The 24,576-nt window shown below is 36.3% G+C and overlaps 1 protein-coding gene across 1 annotated transcript in view; it reads right to left on the reverse strand.

Annotated features, from left to right (window-relative positions):
* The window catches only part of CFAP47 (cilia and flagella associated protein 47), a 261,353-nt gene that overhangs the window by 193,140 nt on the left and 43,637 nt on the right, over positions 1-24,576 (reverse strand). Inside the window, 8 exon segments of the mRNA XM_050976722.1 lie at positions 5,671-5,866; positions 8,340-8,480; positions 9,020-9,113; positions 9,809-10,015; positions 10,817-11,066; positions 11,818-11,949; positions 14,029-14,129; positions 23,389-23,598. Coding sequence (XP_050832679.1) covers positions 5,671-5,866; positions 8,340-8,480; positions 9,020-9,113; positions 9,809-10,015; positions 10,817-11,066; positions 11,818-11,949; positions 14,029-14,129; positions 23,389-23,598 — 1,331 coding nt within the window.

Consider the following 24,576-nt stretch of genomic DNA (forward strand, 5'->3'; position numbering starts at 1 on the left):
GCTTACCTCTCAACGGCATGTGGACTTCAAACTCAGAAAATTGTTATTTTTCTCTTTTTTGTTAAATAAAAATCTGATATGATCTTGTGAGTTTTTCAGGTATAGGAAACAAACATGGAGTGCTCAAATCAACAAAGAAAGGCAAGCAGGACTGAAAAGTCAGTTTATTGGACTCCGTATTTACATCTTATGTTTCATTCTTATGTTGTGCTGTGCATATCAAGAAATATAACACAGAAAAATGGTTTAAAACTTTTCAATTTATATTTCAGGAAATATTTTCCAGGATTTATCACTCAATAACAATGTTCTCTTTTTCCCTTTGTTTCAAGTCAGACTTTTTATAATCATGATAGCAGTTCATTAGACAGGCTTTTCTTCTTCAATTCAGCCTTTTATTAAGTGTGTAAAAAGTCAGATTCATTATTTTGGAAAATACTGTTTTGCAGTGATTCTAAATAAAAAAAAATTACATTAAATTAAATGTAATTAAATGGATTCTTCCCTTCCACCCTGGAAAGGCTGACAGTATTCTTTAACTCTAGTTTTTCAGTTTTCTCTGAGAACTATTAAATTGAGAAGCAAAAATCAATGGACTCCCTAAATATCCTTCCTAAAACTGGGGAAAGAAAGGAGAGAGGACAGAAGAGAGAACAAAGGGCAAAGAAAAATCCATGAAAAATTAAGAAAGAAAAAAATATAATACTGAATTCCTGTATCAGAAACAAACTTAAATAAGAGTTCTACAAAATCAGTTTTAAAACAAGAATTCCATTTAACTCTCATACAATTTTTTGAAGATCTGTAATCGCACACTAAAATATCTCCTCCCCTAACATTTAAACTCAGATGTCATACTGAATTGATATCAAAATTAGAAAATAGAAAAATAAAACCACAAAACCCCCAAGCTCACTAACAGTGAAGTGAATAAAATGCATAAAACCGAAAACTTTTCTAACAGGAAGTAAGAATCTTGAAAGATGCCACTATGCCGAAGATTGTCAGACATACCTATGTTGGCAATGGATTAGAGTTTCTCTTCTCTCTTTAGCAGATTTTCCCAGTTAAGTGAAGATATATCTGCTCTGGGGACAGCTCTTGAATCTCAGACATAGATTGACTCTTCAGGTATTGCTGATATTTACTGGCAGTCATCTTCTCTAACAATTTTATATTAAATATAGAATTATCTATTCTATTCAAAATCTTCCTGGAAGACACTGAAAAAAATTCCCTATTTCCAAAAACATAATTTATCTTTTTTACCTCAGTAAGAGTCATAATTAATAAGGAAGAGACATACAGCTCCTCAGGAGACAATTTAATTCACCAATCTGCCAGGTTTTCTACCATTTAGGGACTACAGGATTTGAATTACAATATCCCAACACTCTAGCAACTCTTCAAGGGTTTACTGACCGTAACATTTTCATGTTATTAGCAGTTAGTCTTTCAGAGAGAAATGTTGGAAAGAAACATGAAGATAAGGAACACTAGAAGGTAAACTGAAAATTTATTAAACTCAAATAATTAAAGGAATTAATTATTCCTCTTTATCATTACTATGGTTCATATAACGCCTTAAGTGGGTACTGAATATTACACTTCATGCTTATTATAGTCTCAGCATAACATAGCTGCATTTCACAGTTTTATGGCATTTGGACTCAAGTTTCAACCTTGCTTTCCAGTTTGTGGTCAATAAGACATGGTACAAAGCCTGCCCTTCCAAAACACGTGCCAAGATGCTTTTAAAACATTTATTTTTCAGCAGCAGTAAGGAGAGAAGATGTGGAGACACTTATCTCCTCACTAATGTTCTCTATAAGCTATTAAGATCTTACTTCTTACAAGAGGAGAGTTCTGATGAATGGCATGGTTATTTCCAGCTTCAGAAGAGTGTAATAAAGATGAATATTGGAAACCTCTCTGCAGTAGCTTAGGCTTTTCTCACTGTCACATTTCACTTTAAGGAGCTTAGATATCAAAGGAAAGACTGAGAAATGTGGCCTGAATAGATCTTCATTTTTTCATGGGAATTGATCACCCAACAGACTGCTTTGAGCTGAAAACAGCAGGTCAATACATTTTGCTAGTCAGGGCTAAGTATTCAAAGCAGAGTGTTTGGATGGTAATATTCAGGAAGATAAATGTTAAGCAAAAAGTGGTAATTGCTCTCTGATCTGCAATGAAGTAAGAACTGGGAAAAAAACCCAAAAAACTAGTTCTTGTCTTAAAATTAGCAAATAATAACAACCAAAATTCAAAAGTGAAGTTATTTGAGACTTTCTGCTGATATGCATGAACATTTAATATACTCTGACATTTTTCCTTATGACACTTAATTTCCTCTGGAAAAGCCTGCTTAAATGCTTAGTTTAAAGCTAACATAAATTAAAATGTCAAATTATCTGAGTATAAATTTAAAGCTTGATCTTAACATCATAAAACTTAAAGGACCAAAAGTATATCAGATTATTAAATCTGCCAAGGTATATAAGCCCTTCTCCAGTGCATGATCTTAAGAAACAAGTTCAGACTAATGATCCCTGGGGGATATTAGACTCCAGGCAGACTTTGTGCACTGACCACAACCCTGTGAGCCTGGCAGTTCAGCCTAATTTCAGTCCACCTCACTGGGCTCTTAGCTGGCCTGTACTTCACCAGTTTGACTTTGAGGATGTTACAGGAGGCTGTTGAAAGCCTTGCCCAAGCTGAGATTAAGAACATCCATGCTCTCCTCCATCCACTGAACTGGCCATGTCATCTTGGAAGGCAAGCAGGTTCATCCAGCATGAGTTTCCCTTTGGAAATTCATGGCAACTACTCACAAAAATATTCCTGTACTCTGCATGCTTGGTAATATTTGCACAGATTATTGACTCCATCAGCATCCCAAGAGACAAAAGGAGGGTGACTGCCTTTGAAGCTTCCTGGATTCTCTTTCCAGATGGGAATAACATCTCTCCCAAACTTTCCCCCTCAGATTGCCCTGACCTTTTCAAGGCTGTTGAATGTGACCTTGTAATGACATTGGCCCCTCAGCACTTGGTGAACCCCATTGGGTCCCCTGGGCTTGTGCTTGTCCAGGGGCTCCCCAGTCTGATCCTCCTCTGATCCTCCGAGGCTAAATCTTCCTTGTTCCAGATTTTCTCATCCATCTCAAGGGCCTGGGATTGCTCAGTGCTCAATCTTAAACAGCAGAGGCCAAGGTAAAAAAGAAGGCATTGAGTCCCTCAAGTCTTTTCTGTGCTCTTTGCCTTCAGATTCTTTGTCTCATTTGGAAGAAAGAACAGCACAGTAGCAGAAACCAATTCATTCTGAGACAGCAAAATCAAAACAAGCTAAAGGAAAGTGAAGGTTAAACAGAGGAGTCAAAGAGATATTGAGGCAGATCTTCTCTGAAACAAAACTTGTGTCAGATTGCACAACCAGATGCTTTCATAATGCAAAGGCATAACAGTAAGACTATGAATTTCACAATTTTTCAGAATCTTCTGTCTTTATTTTGGATTATTAGATCTTTCCCAGTGCTCATTTATGCAGTTTGGGGAGAGAAATGGAAGCAGAAGCAAAAGAAAAGGGCATGCTTATGTGCATACATCAAGTTATTTTTCTGGGCTCTACAGAAAAGAGAATACAGAACTCATGAATCAAAAAACCTATAAAGAAATTGATATAGCAAGGCAGTATCTGTAACTTCCCTTATGCAGGAAGTATATATAAACTCTGCCTTTTCATTCCAATCTTGCACCTCTCTGAAAGCAGAAAAGTGAAATTGTAGGTGGGAACTGTAATACAGATAAATGTCCTATGGCATTAATCACAGAATTCATCTTCACCTGTGACCCAGAGTCAAAGCTACAGTCAGATTTGCACTAATTAATATATCAACCTAATGAGTTAGCTGTACTAACAGCATGATTTAGCAGAAGTTATTATTTTCTGAGAACACCAATATTGTAATTAAATTGTTCTTCTTTGGTGCCAATTTTGGGGAGCCTTTAGAACTAAATAATTGTAAAAAAAAACCCTACTTTACAATTGTTGATAACTATATGATGACTAATTAAAAACAGGTCCCTCATTCTTATATTATAATTCATTAGCTACTTTTAGGCAACTAAAATAACACTTTCCATAACTGGCTCCTTCAATGCATCCTTAGTACATATTCAACTTGGACATCTGCAGCTTTTTTTGTCTGCTAATATCCACTAGATCTGCACTTTAGAATTCAGATTCACTTCTTAAAGACTATAACTCAATTAAAAATTCAGTGTTTCGTAAGATATATTTTGGCACTCAGATTCTCCCCACTGAGCTCCCACAGACCAGAAGAAGGCCAGCCACACCTCAACATCCATGTATTATTGGAGCCTGCAATCCAGAGAACATTTGGGGAGGAGGATTTATTCATGCAGCATTTACAGTGAGCCACAACCCTGGCCAGGCAGAGCCATTCTCTCTGCAAGTTTTCATCTACACACAGCAGCTCAGAAAAGCCCAGCAGAGCAACGCTGGCAGCTGTAAGAAAGCTCCACTAAAGCAGACACATATAATAAAAAACAATATATTGCAAATACACCCAGGGCATGTTATTTAGCTAGGGAGCTCCCTTAGTGAATCATAGGACCAGACCCAGACTATGTAAAGAGAGCTAGTTTCTGTTGGATGCAGGAGGCAGAGACTAACACTTCAATCTTACCAGCAGAATTATTCAACATATTTGAGAAGAGCCATTACAATTTGCTTCTACACGGTATAACGAGAAAAGCAAACGGAGTCAAAGCATATGCAAAACACAGATTCTGCCCAAATTGGACTAATGGAAGATGACATCCAAATAGATTATCCATAATTGAGAGAGGTCAGAAATTGCTTGAGGCATAAAATGACACTAGAAAATTTTTTCCACATGTGGCTTAGTAGCCATTCTGGAAGCCATCCCTGCTTATCACCAGACTGGCCTTTCTTCGTGTTCACCATGCACCCAAAACTACTGCTGAAAAAGGAAATTAGGTTAGGGTCAAAAAGTAAAAGGAAAAAGTCATGAAAGAAAATAGAAACAATAATTACTAGTGGTTGAACAGTCTATCAGATTTGAACACCAGAACTGCCTAGATCAGTCTTAAATGGAAAGGGTAATTTTATCTAGCCTTAGTCAAGAAATCATGAGAGACAACCTGCTCTTGCAAGCAGGACAGGATTTGTAATCAGAAACCTTGGTCTCTACTGCCTTCCCAAATGTCATTGAATAAAGGACATACAAAAATATTCTAAAAACTCTGAAAGGCTAGCTCTCAAACATGTCACATAAGCACACATAGTAACAACTGTGTCTGACTATAAACAGGAATATAAAGACAAAGCAATTACTGGTAGCACTTCCTGACATTAATGGAAAGAAAAAAGTGAGAAGGTTCACATCACCCTTTATGCCTAGTTAAAAACTGTAACACAGAGATTATCATGAATAATGCTAATCAAAAGATGCTGATCTTGGAACATAGAAACACAAGGAAAGGAAATACATATGGGTAGGCAATAACTTATACCAAAAAATACTTTCAGTGGCAAGTTTTCACACTATCTCTATGAGAAACAATTGCAAAAGTCTACAAAAGAAAAATTAGAAGAAAAAGCATAGTGAAAGAGTTATCTCACCTCTTTGACTACCATTCCACACAATTTTTCTATTTTTCTCATAATTTTTATTCAACCAGATGAGGATGGTTCGTTCATATCGAGAATATACGTTACTGGATAAGGGTTCTGATTTTATTCCTGGCATGTTCTGCAGGCTTTCCAAGCTCGATGGGTCAGGAATCATACGGCAAGAAACGCGTGGAAGAACAAACACCTGGAAAGATAAAAAATGTTATAAAGCATGAACTGTAAAAAGAAGTTCAAGCTGACAGATAAAGAAAAAAACAAACACTTCAAACTCAAAAGTTTTTATAATTTAGGGAAGGCTTAGGAGATTGTACATTAGCACCCACATAACCACTACACAGGATGGTGAATGGTCTTGAGGTCAAGACAAACAAGAAGCCACTGAGATCACTTGGTTTGTTCAGCTTGGAGAAGGCTGAAGACTGACCTCACCACAGTCTAAAAATTCCTCAAGGAGGGCAGAGGAGAGGAAGGTGCTTATCTTCTCTCTCTGATGATCAGCAATATGGACACAAGGAAATGGAATGAAGCTGCAACAGGGCCAAGATTAGATCTTAGGAGAAGGTTCTGCCCTCAGTGGGTGGTTGGTCACTGGACCTGGGAAGTGGTCATGGCACCAACTCAGTCAGATTTCAGGGAGCATCTGGAGAATGCTCTTAGTCATATGGTTAAGCTTAGGTAGTCTTGTGAGGAGCTGGGAGTTGGAATCAATGCTCCTTATGGGTCCATTCCAATTTAAGATATTCTCTGAGTCAAAATATTTTTTGTTTTCAACTTTTCTCCAAGTTTTGATGAACCCTATGAAACCATTAGGTCATCTGTATTCCAAGGATTACTCTGCATATTCTACCCAAAGCTCTAATTGCTGAATTACTTGCACTGATGTCCAGCACAATCTATAGAACCATTCAAATTGCATCTTTCATGACCCAGTTGCTTATTTACGTCCAAATTACACTGATTGTTTCTCCTGAAAAGATTCACATTAAAGGTCTAAAATAAAATTCAGGGAAGAATTGATTTCCTGGGCTGCAAGTGCTCATGGGGGGCTCATGTCCAGCCTCTCATCCACAAGCATCTCCAAGTCCTTCTCGGCCGAGCTGCTCATGATCTGTTCATCCCCCATCCTGGATTGATACTGGAGATTTCCTCAACCTGACTGATAAAAAACCTGATTGAATCAAGGCATTTCAAGCTACCTATTTTTTAGGATTTCATCTCATCAGGAAAGAGAAATTAAAACCCAAACAACAAAACACACACATACTATTAATTTTGGTAGGGTTTTGCTCTGTGCTAGTCTGTCAAGTACCTATGAATACTACAGCAAATGGAAAGAACAGCAAAGCGACTTGCTATCTGCTAACTATGATTGCATTTTTCTAAACCCATGTTCCCATGTGTCCTTAAGTCATCTGTCTCAGCCCATGTACACATACTGTTTTATCTCTATGTTTTATTGTGCTTTCCCAATCAATAATCACATAGTAAGAGAACAGTTGAGGTTGGAAGGTGGCTCTGGAGATTGCCTGGTCCAAACCTCCTTTTCCAGGATTGCATTCCATTGGGCTTTGGATATTTCCAAGGACAGTAACTCCACAACTCCCTCAAGCCATTCTAATCCATTCTAATGTGTGACCACTCTGAAAGGAAAAAAGTTTCTTAACTTGAAAGGCATTTCCTGCATCTCAGTTTGTGCCTGGTACCTCCTACCATGTCATTAGGCACAACTGAGGAGTTTGGCACTGTACTCCTTATAACCAACCTCCCCTCAGGTACTGAAACACATTTATTACATACACCCCTCCACCCGAGCCCTCTCTTCAGGCTGAACAGTCTCAGCTCTTTCAGTCTCTCCCTAAATGACAGATGCTCCAGTCTCTTAAATCTTCTGTGGGATCCTTCACTGAAATCACACCCCAGTACATCCATGTCTGACTTGTACTGGGAAGCCCAAATATTAACTATATTTTTAATCTCTTTTCCATCCCTTGGAACAGAAATGAATAAATTTTTCTCTTAGGCACATAAATGTACTGATCATTGATGAGCACATAAGCTTTACTTTGGACAACATGGCACCCAAGATTTTTCTTTACCATCAGTAAAAATAAAATTGAACAAAATTTGAAAAGTTTATACTGACCAAGATGATCATGTTTTAAAAGGAATAGTATTATAAAAAATGCTTAGGTGTTTAAAAATTCCATTCAAATGTAAGGTAATGATTGCTACAGTTAGACATTTAAGCAATTATGTCTAGTATAAAGGCTTCTAAGCAAGGTAATGCAAAAGCATGAAAGAGTTTTCTTTACTTGCACTAATATTTATATAGTGCAATTCTATATTTATATATTTAATTATAATTTATAATTTATATAGTTAATTCAAATTGATATTTGTATATTTAATTCTACGAAATGCAGACTGTTCTAATATAGCATTTCCTAGTTAGAACATACTAACACACTTAGAAGTTTTTAAAGAAAATTAAAATATTTTCACTCACTTTTTTTTCCTTCTCTAATAGAGAGAAATAAAATACTTACAAGATGTGTTTGGAAAAAAATAAACCTCCAGTATACCACAGATCTTTTTCAAAATAAAGCTTTTAGCCATCAGTTCCCCAGAATATGGTAGTAAATATATCTGCAATTTACCTTGTACATCTGCAGCAGCACATCTGTCCAAGCTCGTTTGCTCATGGCCTCAAACGCTTTCTTCTCCAGAACAAAAATACGCCTGGAACTTAACTTGCCTGAGCTTCTCATGCTTCCCCTCCTCACTTCAGGTACAAAACCCTTCAGATAAAAGGATGGGAATTTTTTTCAATATTCACTTCACCAGTTTGGATAGGAAATTCACAAGAGGACAATAATGAATCAATGACATAAATGGGTGATAACATCTACTATAGTACAATAGTGACCAACATTAGAAACATCTGCAGTTTGCTGCTATCTCAGGAATAAGAACCATAATAAAGAATTGACAGGAGTTGAAAGCAGCAATCAGAAGACAGGGAAAACACACAAAATACTTAAAGATGGTAAAATCTGTATGATAATCAGATCTCTGCTTTAAAACATATCTGTTGGACATAAATATCAGGTATTAACAGTATCAGAAGAAATTGGAAAAAACCAGGGAGACCAATGTAAATGCTGGAGTCAGCTTAAATTCCTACTTACTCTCACACATGTGCTTAGAGTTATGCAATTCTAAACAGTCACCACAGTAAGAACACTCATGGCCCACCAAGAACTTCCACTAGTATCCAAAGGACTGAAACTAAGCATGTGGCTTTGTTAAAAGGAGAAAAAACACCAAACCTACCTACCCTCAGTCCAGTATTCACTTCAGTCCATAGCTTGTAATCTTCTGGTGCAAGCAGAAATTCTGGCATAACATGAGGAAGATATGCTCCTTTCCTTCTGAAATTACAAAGCAGGAAAAGTTAACAGGAAACGTAATTAAGAGAAATCAATATTTTTTCAAGTTGTTTTATCTTTGTATAATCTCCTCTATCTCAATAGCCTCTGGAGGAGTGATCCAGCTCCATTAATTGCTTAGATGATCTTCATGGATAGAAACTCACGTTCAATTCCTAAGGCTACAACTACACACCTAAAGAACATACAGCTCTGGACAGATTGGCTTCTTTTTGAGCATTGCTCCTCCAGGAAGGATTTATTATAACACAAAACATCAAAACAAATACTATCCATTACTATGTGAAAGCCAAATGAGTCATCAGTTTCCACCAAGAGCATCAGTGGAATGGCAAGATCATGAATGAAAAACTTGATCTGACTGTCCACTGAGCCTGTCTAAGAAGAGAGGCTACAAGTCGTCTTTTGCAATTAAGGAAGCAGAGTTCCTGTAGAATTCCTGTGTTGGGTATAGCCCTACCAAAGGACACTCTGATTAGTGCAAACTGCAGATAACCTTGGCAAAAATAAATTAAAGGTTATAATACATACATCTTATCTCAGAAAAATGATAAAGCAAACCCTAAACTCACTGCATACCATCCAGTTAGAAGTAGGCTTAAAGAAGGCTAATTTTAAAAATTGGAAAGAAAAGGTGAAAGGGGCACACATGGATATCTCATCATACTTGTACTTACTTAAGGAAGGAAAGCAATTCAGAATGCTGCCAGTGGATTTGGAACATTCTTTCTACTGGATCAGGGGACAATGACTGGCTTGCTGCAATGCCTGGAATTGATTGTCCATTCAGATGCAATAACATTTCATAAAAACCCTTATCTTTGTCAACCCTTCGTTTAAAATTCTTTTCTTGTGCAACAGTTAGCTGGACTATACACACATCACTAGGAGAGAAAAATTTTTGATATTATATTGATATAATTTGATATGATTCTTCTAAATGCACAAAATGAACTACAATTACATGCATCACAAGGCTAATTTAAGAAACCATGAATTAAAAACAACAGCAAGGAGGGTTGAAAAGCACAGCACTTTTCATCTTTACAGAACTTTCATAATTAAGTAAGGATTTTGAACTGCATGGAATATTTATACCTTCATAAATAAAAGCTTTCTGCCAAACATAATTTGGATTTTTATCATGTTTATAAATGTCTATGTGAGTGTTTCCCAGCAGAGTGGCTTCTTCACTATTTAGAACAAAGTTAGATAGAATCAAATAAGTGAGGCCACCACAACTGATATATTTCCAGGGTGCTTGCAGGACTTTTGATTATAAAATATTATTTCTCATTTGTTTCTTGATCTTTAGATTATGTGGGGGGAAAAGACATTGTTAAAGAACCTACTTATGCCACCAAAAAAGGGACATATGTAAGAACTCTTTTCAGTCTCAGAGGAGAATCAACTTCAGTTAAGAAGGTTACATGTACTTTGAACTGCATATTTAACACACACTGCATTATGATACTCAGTATCATAGTTGAAAATGTATTTTACAAAGTAAAATCTAACACCTGGATGACACTTTCATACAAGCACCACATAGGAGCTACAATTTTGATAGAAAACTGTGCATTAGAGTGTGTTTCTATTCCTTAGATCATACCCAAACCCCTTGAGTAGATCTGTTAGGCTGTTATGAGACAGACAGGAGTTAGCTCTAAGCAGGTATCAATTACCTTCTCAGTGAATAAGGTATGGAAATGGGATTCTGTCCCTTAGGCCAGCCAAAGAGTGTGAACCAACTCTTGACAGCATTTAGGGTCTTTTGAAAGAAGATGTACTCCTTCTTATCTTCATCAGGAAAAAATGATAATTCACACTTATATCCTTTTCCATCACTTTTACTGTTAGTTTTACTCTCTTCATGTGCTTTTTCATTCTCTTCACTTTCATATTCATCACTCTCACTTTCATCAGTGACACTCTCTGAACAATACACACAAAATAAAACATCCAGAAAGATTTATTATTTCCCCATTTTTGTCTAGTACAAAAAAATTCAACACAGAATTGTTTACAAAGAACAAAAAACTGCCAGACAACACATGACCAACTTACTTTAGGAAAAAAACAATTTAAATTACATTTACACATCTTGGGAATAAAACAAATGATATATTGAAATTTAATTTCACTTTCAAAAAAAGCATTACCCAACCAGCAAAAAATAAATTCAGGCATGGCTTACAAAACTATAGCCAGAATCTTCAAAGGGTCAGTCTCAAAGAGTTCCAGCAGACCCAGCTTTGCCTGTCAGTCACAGCAAGTTCACTTTAACAGTTATTGTACAGGCATAACTCCCACTACATCTATAAGACTTTGGACTTTTCTCCCCTCTGTTAGGATTTCTCACTCCTAAATTCTGATCTGTTCATGACTAATATATTTTAAAAACTATTAGTTATTAACATCAACAACAATATCATTGCAGAAAAAGATAACTAAGAAAACAAACAATAGTCTTCCTTGTAGAACAACTAACTTAGGTGACTCCATCCTTGAAGGTGTATTTTAATACCACTGTTGCAGTTTCACTAAATGATGCAAAAATAAAATTAATTTATACCCTTGTGAATTAAAAAAAATATTACTGGGATTTAAGAATAAAAAACAATACAATGTGGAGAAAAGAGGCTAATTCTCTATAACATCATTGATTTTATGTGCTGTACTATACCTGATTGAGAATCTTCACTGCTTGAGACACTATTTTCACTGAAAGAACTTGTGGAATAGGAGGTATGTGAAGGTGATGATGGTATAAAACATGATTCTAGAACTATTTCTCCAGGGCTGAAGTCTTTGTTGTCTGTAAAAAAATATTCAAGTTGCAGCTGAGAAAACATATTTTACTCCCTGTGCTCTCACACAATATAAATATCTACTCCTATATTTTCTAATTCATGCTTCAATTAATCAAGTAACAGTTCTTATTTGACTCATAAAAATCTTACTTTGGTCATTATTCTGGGGTCCAGAAAAAATGTCATGCATTTTTGGGGTTTTTCCCCATTAACTGTAACTTTTACAGGATGCATCTTCCTGCTTGATGAAAAGCCCCTATGAGAACAATGCTAGTTCAAGAATTCTGTGTCATGAACAAAATACACTTAAAGACTTCTTGTTCACAGCTGTGAAATGAGTCTCTCATCATTATCAAGCTCTTTCAGACTTGACAACACATATTTTACAAACAAAACTCAGAAGTAAACTTTATCAATCCATCAGCTCTGAAATAACAGATGTTCTGACATTCTCATATTGGCCTAAGATAGGATTAAAGGACCTTCTGTCATCAGTTCAAAACAAAAGAGGCACCAAGCGTAGTTTCCAGAGAAGCAAACACACCACTAAGAGAAGCAAGAACTCTCTATGATTATCTTTTAACTTTTGATTGCTAGCACTGTAATTTTTACCATCTGTAGGAAGCAAAACAAAAGCACAGTGTCAGAGAGGAGGCAAAGCCTTCCTGGATACCTTTCAAAGGCACTGTGTTGTATGGATAAGCTTTGGTCACCCATTAAACAGCATTCAACACCAACACAGTCTATACAAATCACAAAAAATACTCAAGGAATGTAGCAGTAATTACTTGTTTCAAAACTGACACAAACTGATGTGTAAACAAACCAATAAACAATCAATGCAGGACAGAAATATCTCAATATTAATGGGAGATTATTTATTTTAAAACCATCACTCCATTTTTGGCTTAATCCTCAGTGGAAATCTACAAAGCATCTTTACAAACAAGCTTGCAAAAATGGTATATTGGTCACAAAAAACAAAGAAAAGAAACAAAAAATTACACACTTAGAAGAAATAATTTTTCCCCTTCCTATCTTCATTTAATTGTGCTGTGATCCCTGAATGATATGGTACTTACACCTATCTTCTTCCATTTGGATTAAAAAGACCAAATCATGACCTGCCTTCTTGCTAATCCCTTTCTCAATTTCCCAAGTATCAATTCTCTTTTCTCTTGAATAATCTCAGTGACACACTTATTTTAAGTTGCAGTCTCAGAATTCATTCTTTGATGCTAAATCTGTCTCAGATCTAAGAACTTACTTGCTTGCCTAAAAAACTTCCATATTTCATAAAACACATCAGATCACATATACAGCTATTAAAAAAAAAAATCATCATTTAGCCCACACTCAAGCTGCTTTAAGCAGGCTGGCTAGATGTCCCCCAGAGATCCCTTCCAACCTGAGTTATACAATGATCCCAACCTTGCCATGAGCACAGCCACACACAGAGATCACAGATCACTGAGGCAGCAGAGATGGGTTCAGCAGGGGGGACACAGGCAGAGATTTAGAGACAGGCAGAGGGAGGCAGCCAGGGACACATAATGCAGACAAAAATATTTCTGCTCCCTGACCACAAGTTTTAACAGGCCTTAAAAGATAGCTGTGCCCTTCTCCTTTCAAGGACAGGAGTAAAAAAACCCTGAAAACTATTCCCAGTAGGCAAATAATGACCACATTTAAAGTAACATCATGTGGCTTCTCTTTTGCTTTCTTCAAAACATCAATATTGATCACTGTCTATCAATACAACTCAAATTAACTTATTCTCTAATGTTTTGGCTGGTTTCCCTATTCATATTTAAAACACTTCACAAAACATTCTGTAAGATTTCAGTTTGTTCAATATTTTTCAATAAATATGACCTAATCATTTATAGGACCATCAACTTGTCCTCATTTTCAACAAGGAAACTGAAGCTATTAAATGATTTAAAAAGTTTAATTGCAGTATTATCCTGCAAAAAATGAGGTAAAATGCTATTTTGACAATCACATTCCTGTTATCACCCTGAAAACACTGGTAATACTAATGCACATAATATAATTTCAGAGGGAGAGTTTTGACTGCTTACTGCTTCTCCAGACAAATTTTTGATCAGAGCTGTGCAATGCCAAGTAGGGGTATAAGGTGAGAAGACAATTGTCTGCTGTTCCAGCAACCTGAAATGAGAACCTGTTGAAAACAAAGCAGAAGTTACCATTTTCTATTTGCCAGTAGTAATCAAGATATTATTCAGCACAAATAGACAAAAGACAGAATGAAGTTATCAGAACTTCATTCTTCTCTAGTGGTTGAACAGATTTCACAGGTGGGACTGAACCCTTCAAAATGCTGAATTTTGGTATGGTATTTCCACTTCTTAGTTTTACTATGAGCATGGGTGCATCATCAGTCTTAAAGAGTCAGCCGAGATTTAATGAAATAAATTAACTCTGTTTTTCTAAAAAGAAAAATAAAAACTACTAAAATTACAACTGACATTAATAAGTCTCCTAAAGATGCCTAGTAACTTGCCAAATAATATGTCCTACAACTTCTGACATGGGAAGTTTTCTTGAAATGCAACTTCTATTTTGATTCAGCATTTATTCTATAAGACTTTACAGAAATGTCAAAACAAATATTTAAAAATAAATAGATTCAATTTAAAAACAATAAGATATTGACTGCAGTTGCTGGAATATAATAGGAATTGATGTCCATGCTCTGATGTTCAGTGGAGTGTCTGTTTTACCTGCAGCAACTTTATTGATGTGCAGCAATCACCTTTTAACCCTGTTTTTGTACTTCACCCCCATCTCTCAGTGTGAAGTCAACAAGCAAATTATTGACATCAATGCAATGCTGGGAGCCATCTGTATTTATGTTCTTAGCTCATTGCAACTGACAGGTAATTAAACTGAGCTTAGTCCTATGTTATTAAATAGCTGGGTTTGCAGTCCTTATTTACTTATTAACAAACATTAATTTTAATTAATTGTTTTGACTAAACTGTCAAAAGTAAAAAGAAAAATGTGTTTTAATTATTCAAGCAGCATGCTGATATCCATCTTGCTTTAATACATTGAGAATTATGCATATTGAAAATATACCTTGCACAGAAGAAATGAATATATTTTCTAGTTCCTTGAAACAACCAAAAAGAAATTTGTATTTATTGCAAATTTAGATTAATATTAGAAGATATTACAAGACATCTCAGATTAATTTATTTATAACATAATTAGAATTCACAGCTTTTTTTTTTTTTTTGTGGAATAACATAATCAAGAAAAACATAAATGTTTTAAAAGTACCAGAAAGTAGTTTTATTTCCTCCTTCATACTTCAGTGTCCAAACACAACATTCTTGGACATCACTTTCAGGGCAAATTTTAAAAATAGAGAAAGGTTCCAGCAAAATCCATAGCCAACTTTCTTACAGGTCAATATTCACATTGGGATTCCAATTTGATATCTTAGTCATTTAAGTAAATAATCCAGCTCAGCAGTGCTTTGGTTTGCTCTTAGGAAATGTTAATCCTTGGAACTTGGCTGGGGTCAAGGCAAAGGCTCTGGCCACTTGCAGCATAATATTTCTTGCAGCAAACATAATTCTTTCAGCTTTTATTCAGCAAAAAATCTCAGCAGCAGAGCATCAGCAGGACAGATGGCTGTGAGAGGTACATCCACACCTACCTGTGTGCACAGAATGTACAACTGCACATGCTCAAAACAAGTGTCAGGGCTTGTTTGTTCTACCTTTACCAAACCATTGAAAGACACACAGGATCAATAAGTACAACACAGAAAGGTTTTCAGCTTCCAACTCATGACTTTACTGTGATAAATGGCAACTGTCAATACTCTACAGGCACTCAGGCAAACTTCAGACAACTGAGTGAGGGGCAGGAGGGGAAGAAAGCTCTACAGAGGTTAATGAGAGACAGCAGCTCTTAGGCTCTCAAGTCACATGAAAGTAACTCAGATGTCTGCCTTATCAGACTCAGTCAACTTCCTGATTTTCTCAGTTTGAGGTGAGCACCTCAGCCATTTCCATCCTAATGCCAGGCTGAGATTCAGGGAAATCTTCATTCATGCTCTGATTTGCACAGTAATGTAACACAGAAAAGTGTGCTTGAGAACAACTGCAGTACATCTGAACCACTCACACAAATTCCATGAGTGAAACTATTCAGAGCAAAGGAAGTAATTGCACAATGTAGAATATAAAGAACAGCCCCAAAACACAACACCTGTGAACAAATAAACCCCTCAAAGCTTGTGGTGCTGCCACAAGCAAAGCCCCTCCCTGTTCATGGATGTGCCTTGTTGGCTGCTGTGGTAACACAGTAAGAGACATGAACACACCCAGCCAACAACAAACACATTTTGAGGAGGGGGGGGATGGATCCTGCAAGTCAACAACTGATTCTGCAGCTGATACTGATCATAAGGATCAAACGTCCATGGCTGTGGCTGCAGTGTGCAGGAGATGGTGGAGGTCAGGACTGAAGGATGTAGAAGGGACTGAAGAAACTGTTGTGTGGGTGTTCAGCTGTGAGAAAAGAAGGCTCAAGGGGATCTTGTCTATGTGCACAAATATCTGATGGGAGGGAGTAAGGAAGAAGAAGACTCTTCTCAGTGATGCTTATTGAGACCACAAAATGCAGAAAGTACAAATTTAAATAAAGGAAATTCTATCTCATCATAAGAGAAAAAAAAAAAAAAAAACAAACCAAAAACCAAAATAATGAGAATGGCTAAACACTGGAAAAGTCTGCCCAGGAAAGTTATGGAGTCTCATCTTTGAAGATACTAAAAAACTGACTGGGCAATAGAGTTGATTCCTTGAAGAGGGGCTGAGATGATCTCTGGAAGGTCTTTCCAACCTTAGGCCTTATGTGATAATAAACATCAACTCACTTATTGGCCACCTGTCCACTTATCAGTAAGTACTTTATAACCCAGTAAGTACTTTATAACCCAGTAAATACTTTATTACAGCATTTTCCCAAAGTGCTGTTTGAAACAAAATTCAAGAATGAGTCTGTACCTAAAAATTTTATTTGAGATTTAAATAATGCTACTCCATACACAAGGACACATGGCAGAAAAGTGAAGGTGTTAGGAGGTAACTATTTATCATATGCTTTGAAGAACTGAGTCAGAGGGCACCAGACAGAAAAGCATGCACGCTAGCATACAAATACAGAAGAGAGATTACAAAAACATTTGCATTCTGTACATGTAAAAGCATCTTGTACAACTGACCTTTACTTACAACATCATTAATGAAATGATGTTACAAAACTAGAAGTCTTGTACAACATATTTATTTTGTATTTGTAGCAGAGTTTAATCAAATGTTAGAAAAGTCTGTATTATTCCATTGGAATGAAAGGTACTTGTACTGTTAGCAAATGTGAAGTCACTAAATACATTAAATTATTCAGTATATTTGGTTTTCTAATGCTTACTAATGCAAGTAAAAATTTGTTATCTACATGAACCATCATTGATACTGCTACTCCAGTGTTTATTCCCTAATGCATATTTCCAAACAACACAGAACAGGAGAATGGCCATTAAATATATTGTGTTTATCAGCATCTGAAACCTGCTGAGCACCAGAAGTAAAGCTCCAACTGTGATGACAAAAAAATACCATTCAACACTGTAAAACAAAGCTTATATAGAAGTTCTTTCACTTCTCTTAATGTAACTCTGGGGATTATTTTCATTAATTTGTTTAATGTAGAAAGACTAAAGAACCCAAATCAAAATATATTTATCTTTTTTAATCTGTTCTATGGAATTTCAGGTGTTTCCTAACTACAAACAAGTGATTTTTTTTTGTATCAGTGTACCCCAAATGTTCTAAATATGTAGGCATATTTAAATAACACTTCTTCAATAGTATTCATTAAGAGATGCAGAATATCACTAAATTTCTAATGAGAAAAAGAATCCAAATCTAATAGCATCTAACTAACAAATTCCTGTAGCAACATCATTTGTGTAAACTAAAAAAAAAAAATATTTAAGAAAAACTCACACTGCCAGTTTAGGAAATAAAACAAAATGCTTGTAGAAGTGATTAATGACAAAACAAAACCTTACCTAAGAGTGTGGCATTTTACAGATCTTGAAGAAAAAAGAAAAAGTTAGATGCTGGGAAGCTGCAATTTAAATATCAATAAAGACCTGCCCTCCTCCCTCCCCTCAAAAATCCTAGAAGAGATCCAGAGATGATGGGACTGGAAGAGGAAAAGATGACCCATGCCAGCTCTGCCATTATTCACAAATATGCAGTTCCCCCACACCGAAGGATCCTTATCCTTTGTAGCAGGAGCTCAGGCTTCCCCAGCAGCCAACATAATACAACAATTAATAGTGGCTGACACATAATTTCATGCTATATGTAAGACTTATAGCTGGGAAAGCATCCAATATTTTTTCCTAGTAGCAGCAGTGACGTTACCACTTAATTCCTGAATAAGAGATGCTTCAGCTGTCAGGGACCATCACAATGGCAGAAAGCCACAAACACAGAAGAGAACAGAGTGATTAATGGGTTTGGACCATCCTTATTTTCAAAAGCTCTCCCAACTATCTGAGGTAAAATGCCAACATATTCTTAGGTCAGATGAATGCTGCAAAGCAGCATGCAAATATCAAGCACTCCAATGTTTCCCAGCTCCCTGCTTTCTCATGAAATGTGAATGATATTGAAAGAAATTGACAGCTCCTGCTCTCCCAGGCATGCCAGCAGAATACATGGATTTGACATTTGCCAGCAGTGCCTATTAAAGAGCTGGATGCTTTAGGCATGCTTCCCAAAAGCAAAGGGAATGTTTTCCCCTGTGAGACACTGAGATCTGATGGACTACCAAAACAACTGGAACCAATCCATAATTGGGTTAGTGACTGTGTCTCAGTGCTATCATCTTGTTATTACAGGCTACATTCCCTGACATTCTCTCTTCCTGAAGTTCCAGCCATGAATAATGTGAATAAATTCAGAAATTTCAGAAGTTTCCATGGCTTCCCAATGGTAGAGGAAGAGGGAAGGGAGAACTGTAGAACATGGGAGGAAAAGACCTCAGCACACTTGCGTCACCAATGACACAGCAACCTATCTATGCCACATGTAGGGATTTTAGTATATTTTTCTGCCCAGAGCACCATTTTCTTTGATTGCCTGTTTACTACTTATTTTCAGAAATAGTAAGTTAAATGTTATTTCAATTCAAGATGGCAGAAAAATTTCTTTTCTGCTAAACTCTTTGTATAATCATCAAATTAAAATATATAATAAAAATAATCAGTGAACAAATATATAAACATGCCATTTTTGCAGAGGGTTTTTTTTTGCAAAATATGTGTCATAGCTAAATATTTCTCCCATTTATTAAATACTTGCTCAAGACAGTGTTAGTTTTTATGATAACTTTTACTTCTGAACTCCTATCAGTCCTATGTAAGGAAGAGTCATTCTTCTGCTTTAGATTCTAAGAAGCAAAAAGAAAGCATAAAGATTTAAAGTAATATTAGAATTACCCAGTTATGCATTTATTAGAAATTAATGCACTTTCGTATGTACCATTTTATGGAATCTGTGCACACACTAAATTATTGCATAAATGACAACCATATATCTCTTCAGTTTTCTTTTACAGTTAGATTTAATATTGCTTTATTATAAAAAATTATTGCCTGTCATCTTTCAAATGTTTTCTGTAAAGCAGCCAAATCCAACATTATCTATTCTCTAGTCAATGTTCACTCTGCTTTAAAGCAAAAAAAGTCATTATTATTTAGGACTAAGTACAGGCTATGTGAATCAATCCTACTGACAGTTTAGACCTGAATTTAGAAAAGCAAAATACTACAGAGCCTAAGTAAAGTGCATTGGGTTTGTATGGCCAGGTTTTGGTAGTGAGGGGGGCTACAGGGGAGGCTTTGAGAAGCTGCTGGAGGCTTCCTCCACCTCCATCAGAGCCAACAGCAGCCAGCCCCAAGACTGATTTGCCATTGGCCAAGGCTGGGCCAAGCAGAAATGGTGGCAAGACCTCTGTGATAATATCCTTAAGAATTTCAAAAAAGTTATGGCACAGATGTAATGCAGGCAGAGAGTGAGAATCAGTGAGAGGAGCAGCCCTGCAGACACCAAGGTCAGTGCAGAAGGAGGAGCAGGAGGTGCTCGAGGTAGCAGAGCTGGGAATCCCCTGCAGCCCACGGTGAGACCATGGTGAGGCAGCCCAGGGAGGGCACAGGGATGCAGAGATCCACCTACAGCCTATGGAGGAGACCCAGAATGAGGTCGAGGGATGCTGAGAGGAGGCTGTGAACCCATGGGATACCTGTGCTGGAGCAGGCTCCTGGCTGGGTCCTGCCGACCTGTGAAGAGAGGAGCCCATCCTGGATCAGGTTTCCTGGTAAGACTTGTGACCCTGGGGGGACCCAGGCTCTCCTTGAAGGACTACACCCAATGGCAGAGGGTGCAGCAGTCTGGGAAGGACTGCTGCCCATGGGATGGACTCACATTGGAGAAGTTCATGGAGAACTGTCTCCCATAGAAGGGAGCCCATGGTGGAACAGGGGAAGGACTCCTCTCCCTGAGCAGAAGTAGAAAAAATGTGAGATGAATTGACCACAACCCCCATTCCCTGTTTCCCTTCATTGTTGGGAAAGAGGTAGATCTAGGAAGGAGGAAAGGGTGAAGGGAAGGTGTTTTTAAAGTTGCATTTTAGTTCTCATTATCTTGCTTTGATTTTTTTAGTAATAAATTTAATTAATATCTCTAATTTCAGTCTGGTTTGCCCATGAGGGTATTTGGAGAGTGATCTCTCTTCTATTCTTATCTCAACTCATGAACCTTTTATTATATTTTCCCTCCTCTTTCCAGCTGCAGAGGGGAGTGATAGAGAGGCTTTGGCAGATACCTGACAGGGTCAACGCTGTGGAGTGTTTTTCTCCTCAATACTCCTGCTTTGAAATATGCCTAGAACTAGTTCTGCTTAGAAGTTAAGGCTTTTTTTCTAAGTAGCTGTAGAATAGAATATTTTACCAGCCTCTGAAAAATCTTGATTTGCTTATTTTAATAAGAATATCCCAGAAAACAGAATAGAAGTTGAAGTTCAAAAGTTTAGTTCAAATAATTTTAAAGTACATCTTATCACTTTGAAAATGGAAATATAGAGAGAGGACACCTGAAAAATTAATACATCTTCAGCAACTGATACTGTGAGATTTCATGGCCTATTAAACAGTCCAGGAACTTTTTCAAGACCAGTTAGCTTTTATAGGTGTAATAAAAGGTTATAGGTTTCATTGTTTTATTATTAAAGATCAAGAAGACTCTCAAATCTTGACTTTCTAAAATACTCAAATTAACAAAGCAGTACAAATTCATTAGATGCATAGTTTGAACCAAATTGTTCAAATGCTTGGATAACTGGTTGATCAGGTTTGAAGTCTGAACACATTGCACAGGGCTCCCATGGGGGCTGGCAGGAAGGAGGGGAAGATAGGCAGAGAACAAGGAATTCCAGCTACATATTATCACACAGTGCAATCTCAAAGCACGTAATTATACTAGCAGTGTTATCCAGACTTGGATTTATCATGGAATTATCATGGAGTTCATCAGAAGAAGAAGGAAACGGTCAGGACTACAGAACTGGATGCTTACTCAGACTTTTCTAAGTGAAGGAAAGAATTATTTCTGGTTACAATAAAAATAATTTCATCTGAAAGCCAATACAAAGAATATTCCCACACTGACCAAAGACACACACATAATTATTTTATTTCTGATGCTGTGTTATTTCACACAGTTTTTCTTAGGTTTTATATCACCTGCTCTTAAAGCCACTCACAACTCAGCTGCCTGTAAGAAAATCCCAAATACATTAGTAAACTGCTGTTATGAGTTCTGTCCTTTAACAGATACTTTAGTTCTACATTTTAAAACCTAGCAACAATTCTGAGATGATTTGACATTCCGGAGCATGAATTTTTTCACCCTCACGAGCAGGAATGGCTGTTAAGGTTACTTAGATGACTTTTATTTGCTATCTTTTTTAAAAAAACACATTCAGTTTGCCTTTAAATTGAGGGTCATAATCTTTATTTCCTTTTAATGGCAGATATAGAAAAAATTTTATTACTCAGGAGGAATTTTTATTTCTCTATAACACGGTTTGAGAAGCTGCTAGTGTATCATATAAAAAGTTATTAAAACTAAATATTGTGCCTGCACAGAAGCTACATTTCAGACTGTGTCATAAGCTTAAATTATCCTTTTCTTGTAATTACAGCAAGATTTACCACAGATTTATGAATCACACCCCACACAATAGAATCTTTGCTGACAATCTATACAGAAAAATATGAAATATTAACACAAAGAGCAGCAATAACCTAAAGATCCATAACCCCTGCATCAAAATAATATAAAATTTAGTTTTATATTTATTTAAAAGCCCATTTTAAGCTGCAGGGTGGAATTATTTTCCTCTCAAAATAGTTGCTTTAGTGAAAATACTAAATACAGGACTTTAATAGAAACAGTGCCCATCTTTCTTTCTCTTGCATTCACCCTCTCATCCCATCCCTGGCAGAGCTGAACAAGAGATGACTTACCAGTAGATACGAATGAGATCTTGAAACAAGACCTTAAGTTGGACACTTAGATGGATTTTACCTAAGAGACCTAAGCTGAATTTTTCAGTCTTGAATGTAATTCAGTTGAAAAAAATAAATAAATGTCTATCTTTCATTTTCATTTTTTTCAGAGGATTCTTGTGGAAAACAGAAAGATAGAAACTTCCACAGACACTGAAGGGTTTGATCTGCAGCCTTGGAAGAAGCTTGGATTGATGTAAAAATAAAGTGCACAGACATTAAGTAGAAAAATCTTAAACTTATGTTTCTATAGTTATAAGTAAGAGTAAAAGAGCCTTAGTAAGAAAAAAACTGTATTAGTAAGATGGTGAAGGGTTTATAATGTAGGGGTGTAATTGTATAGAGTAAGCTAAGAGTTTAGAATCTATAATAGAAGCGTATTTGTGAATGTGTAATAGCAGCCCATTGGATAAAAGTATCCACAGTGCAGCAGAATTAAGCAAAGCTGATAGGTTGGAAAAGCAAAATAGACTTTGTGGCAACTGTCCATTGGATTAGAAAGTTCTATATTGTCTTGTAATGAAGCACTTGTGACTACTTTGAGCTATGGCTGACTGCTTGCTCCTTTGAAATCTCTGAGACCGATGTTTATGTGAGCAATAATCATTCTTAGCCTGACTGTGGTCCCATTCCTCAATTGAAAGCACGATAATAATTGATTCTTGTGTTCCTTTACCCAGCTCTTGTGAGTTCTGTGTCTTGTATCCAACTTGGTCAGTCTGGAACCTTCCCCCAGGTGAATTTGAATTGCACACATTACCTGTTTTCTTCTTGATCGATGAATACCATTTCCCCTAAAAATGACATTGGCTTTGACGAGCTGAAGCTGATCCGGCAGGTCAGTTCCTTACTTGTGCCATCTGATGAAAGAACAATATTTTTTCCCTCTGGGAACTTCACAGAAAAAGGGCAAGTCTTGGTACCATCTGCAAGTTCAAGCTCAGGAAGTCTAACTTTAATATGTGATTCCCTGTGTTAAATAGAAATAGTAGGTTTTTTGGTCACAGGATTGCAGTAATCAACTTAATTCATAGATTCTCACATTCACAAAACTCTTTCACAGTTGAATACAGAATAACAACTTTAGTTCTCAAGTGCAAATCAAACTAATTCAACAAATAAAATTCTTTCATCATTTAGATGCTAGTTTGTTTTCTTTGTATGTATCTGAACATTTTATGCTGGCCCACAATATCTGAACATCCAAATGAAATTTCTACTTAACTGTGCTACACAAGACAAAGATTTTTCTGAAACTTAAAGCTTTCACTAGTGTTCATTAAACTGCACTGTAGCACAATTAAGTTATAAAGTTATAAAATAGAAATATTAAGGATAAGTTTGTGAAGATGCTGAAGATACTTCAGTATCTAGTTATGTAGTTCCAGGTTTCAGCTCTGAAATAAGAACATCTGTCAGTCCAGACCCATGTGGAATCCCTTCAGTTCCAACCACCAAACTACTGACAACAGACAAATCACTTGATAAATCAGCACAACTCAAACAAGACAAGACAACAATAATTTGAATGTAATTTAAATAATTTACAACAAAAGGAAATTTTTGCTGTAATTCTCGTATTGAAATGATACCCTCACAAGGATAGCAAACAAATATTACTAATCTTTACTAATTACAAACAGCAAAGCTAAATCATAAAAACTTGAATAGTTACAATGCTAAGTTATACTATATTATATGAAAATTACAAAAAGTCTCTCTTTTAAATTCAAGTATTAGGATGAAGTGAGTGATCCACAGACAAATAAAAAACATATAAATTTCGTATTGAAACAAGTGGCAGGATTAAAACATTTCTGCTCTCCTTTTCAATAAAACCTCACATGGAATGAAGGAAAAAAAAACCACCAAGAACTACAACTTCACCAACTTTTCAATTAGCTAAACCTCAAACCAGTTGAGTAGAAAAAATAAAATGACAAGATTT

This window comes from Serinus canaria, chromosome 1 (assembly GCF_022539315.1).
Source record: "Serinus canaria isolate serCan28SL12 chromosome 1, serCan2020, whole genome shotgun sequence".
Lineage (NCBI taxonomy): Eukaryota > Metazoa > Chordata > Aves > Passeriformes > Fringillidae > Serinus > Serinus canaria.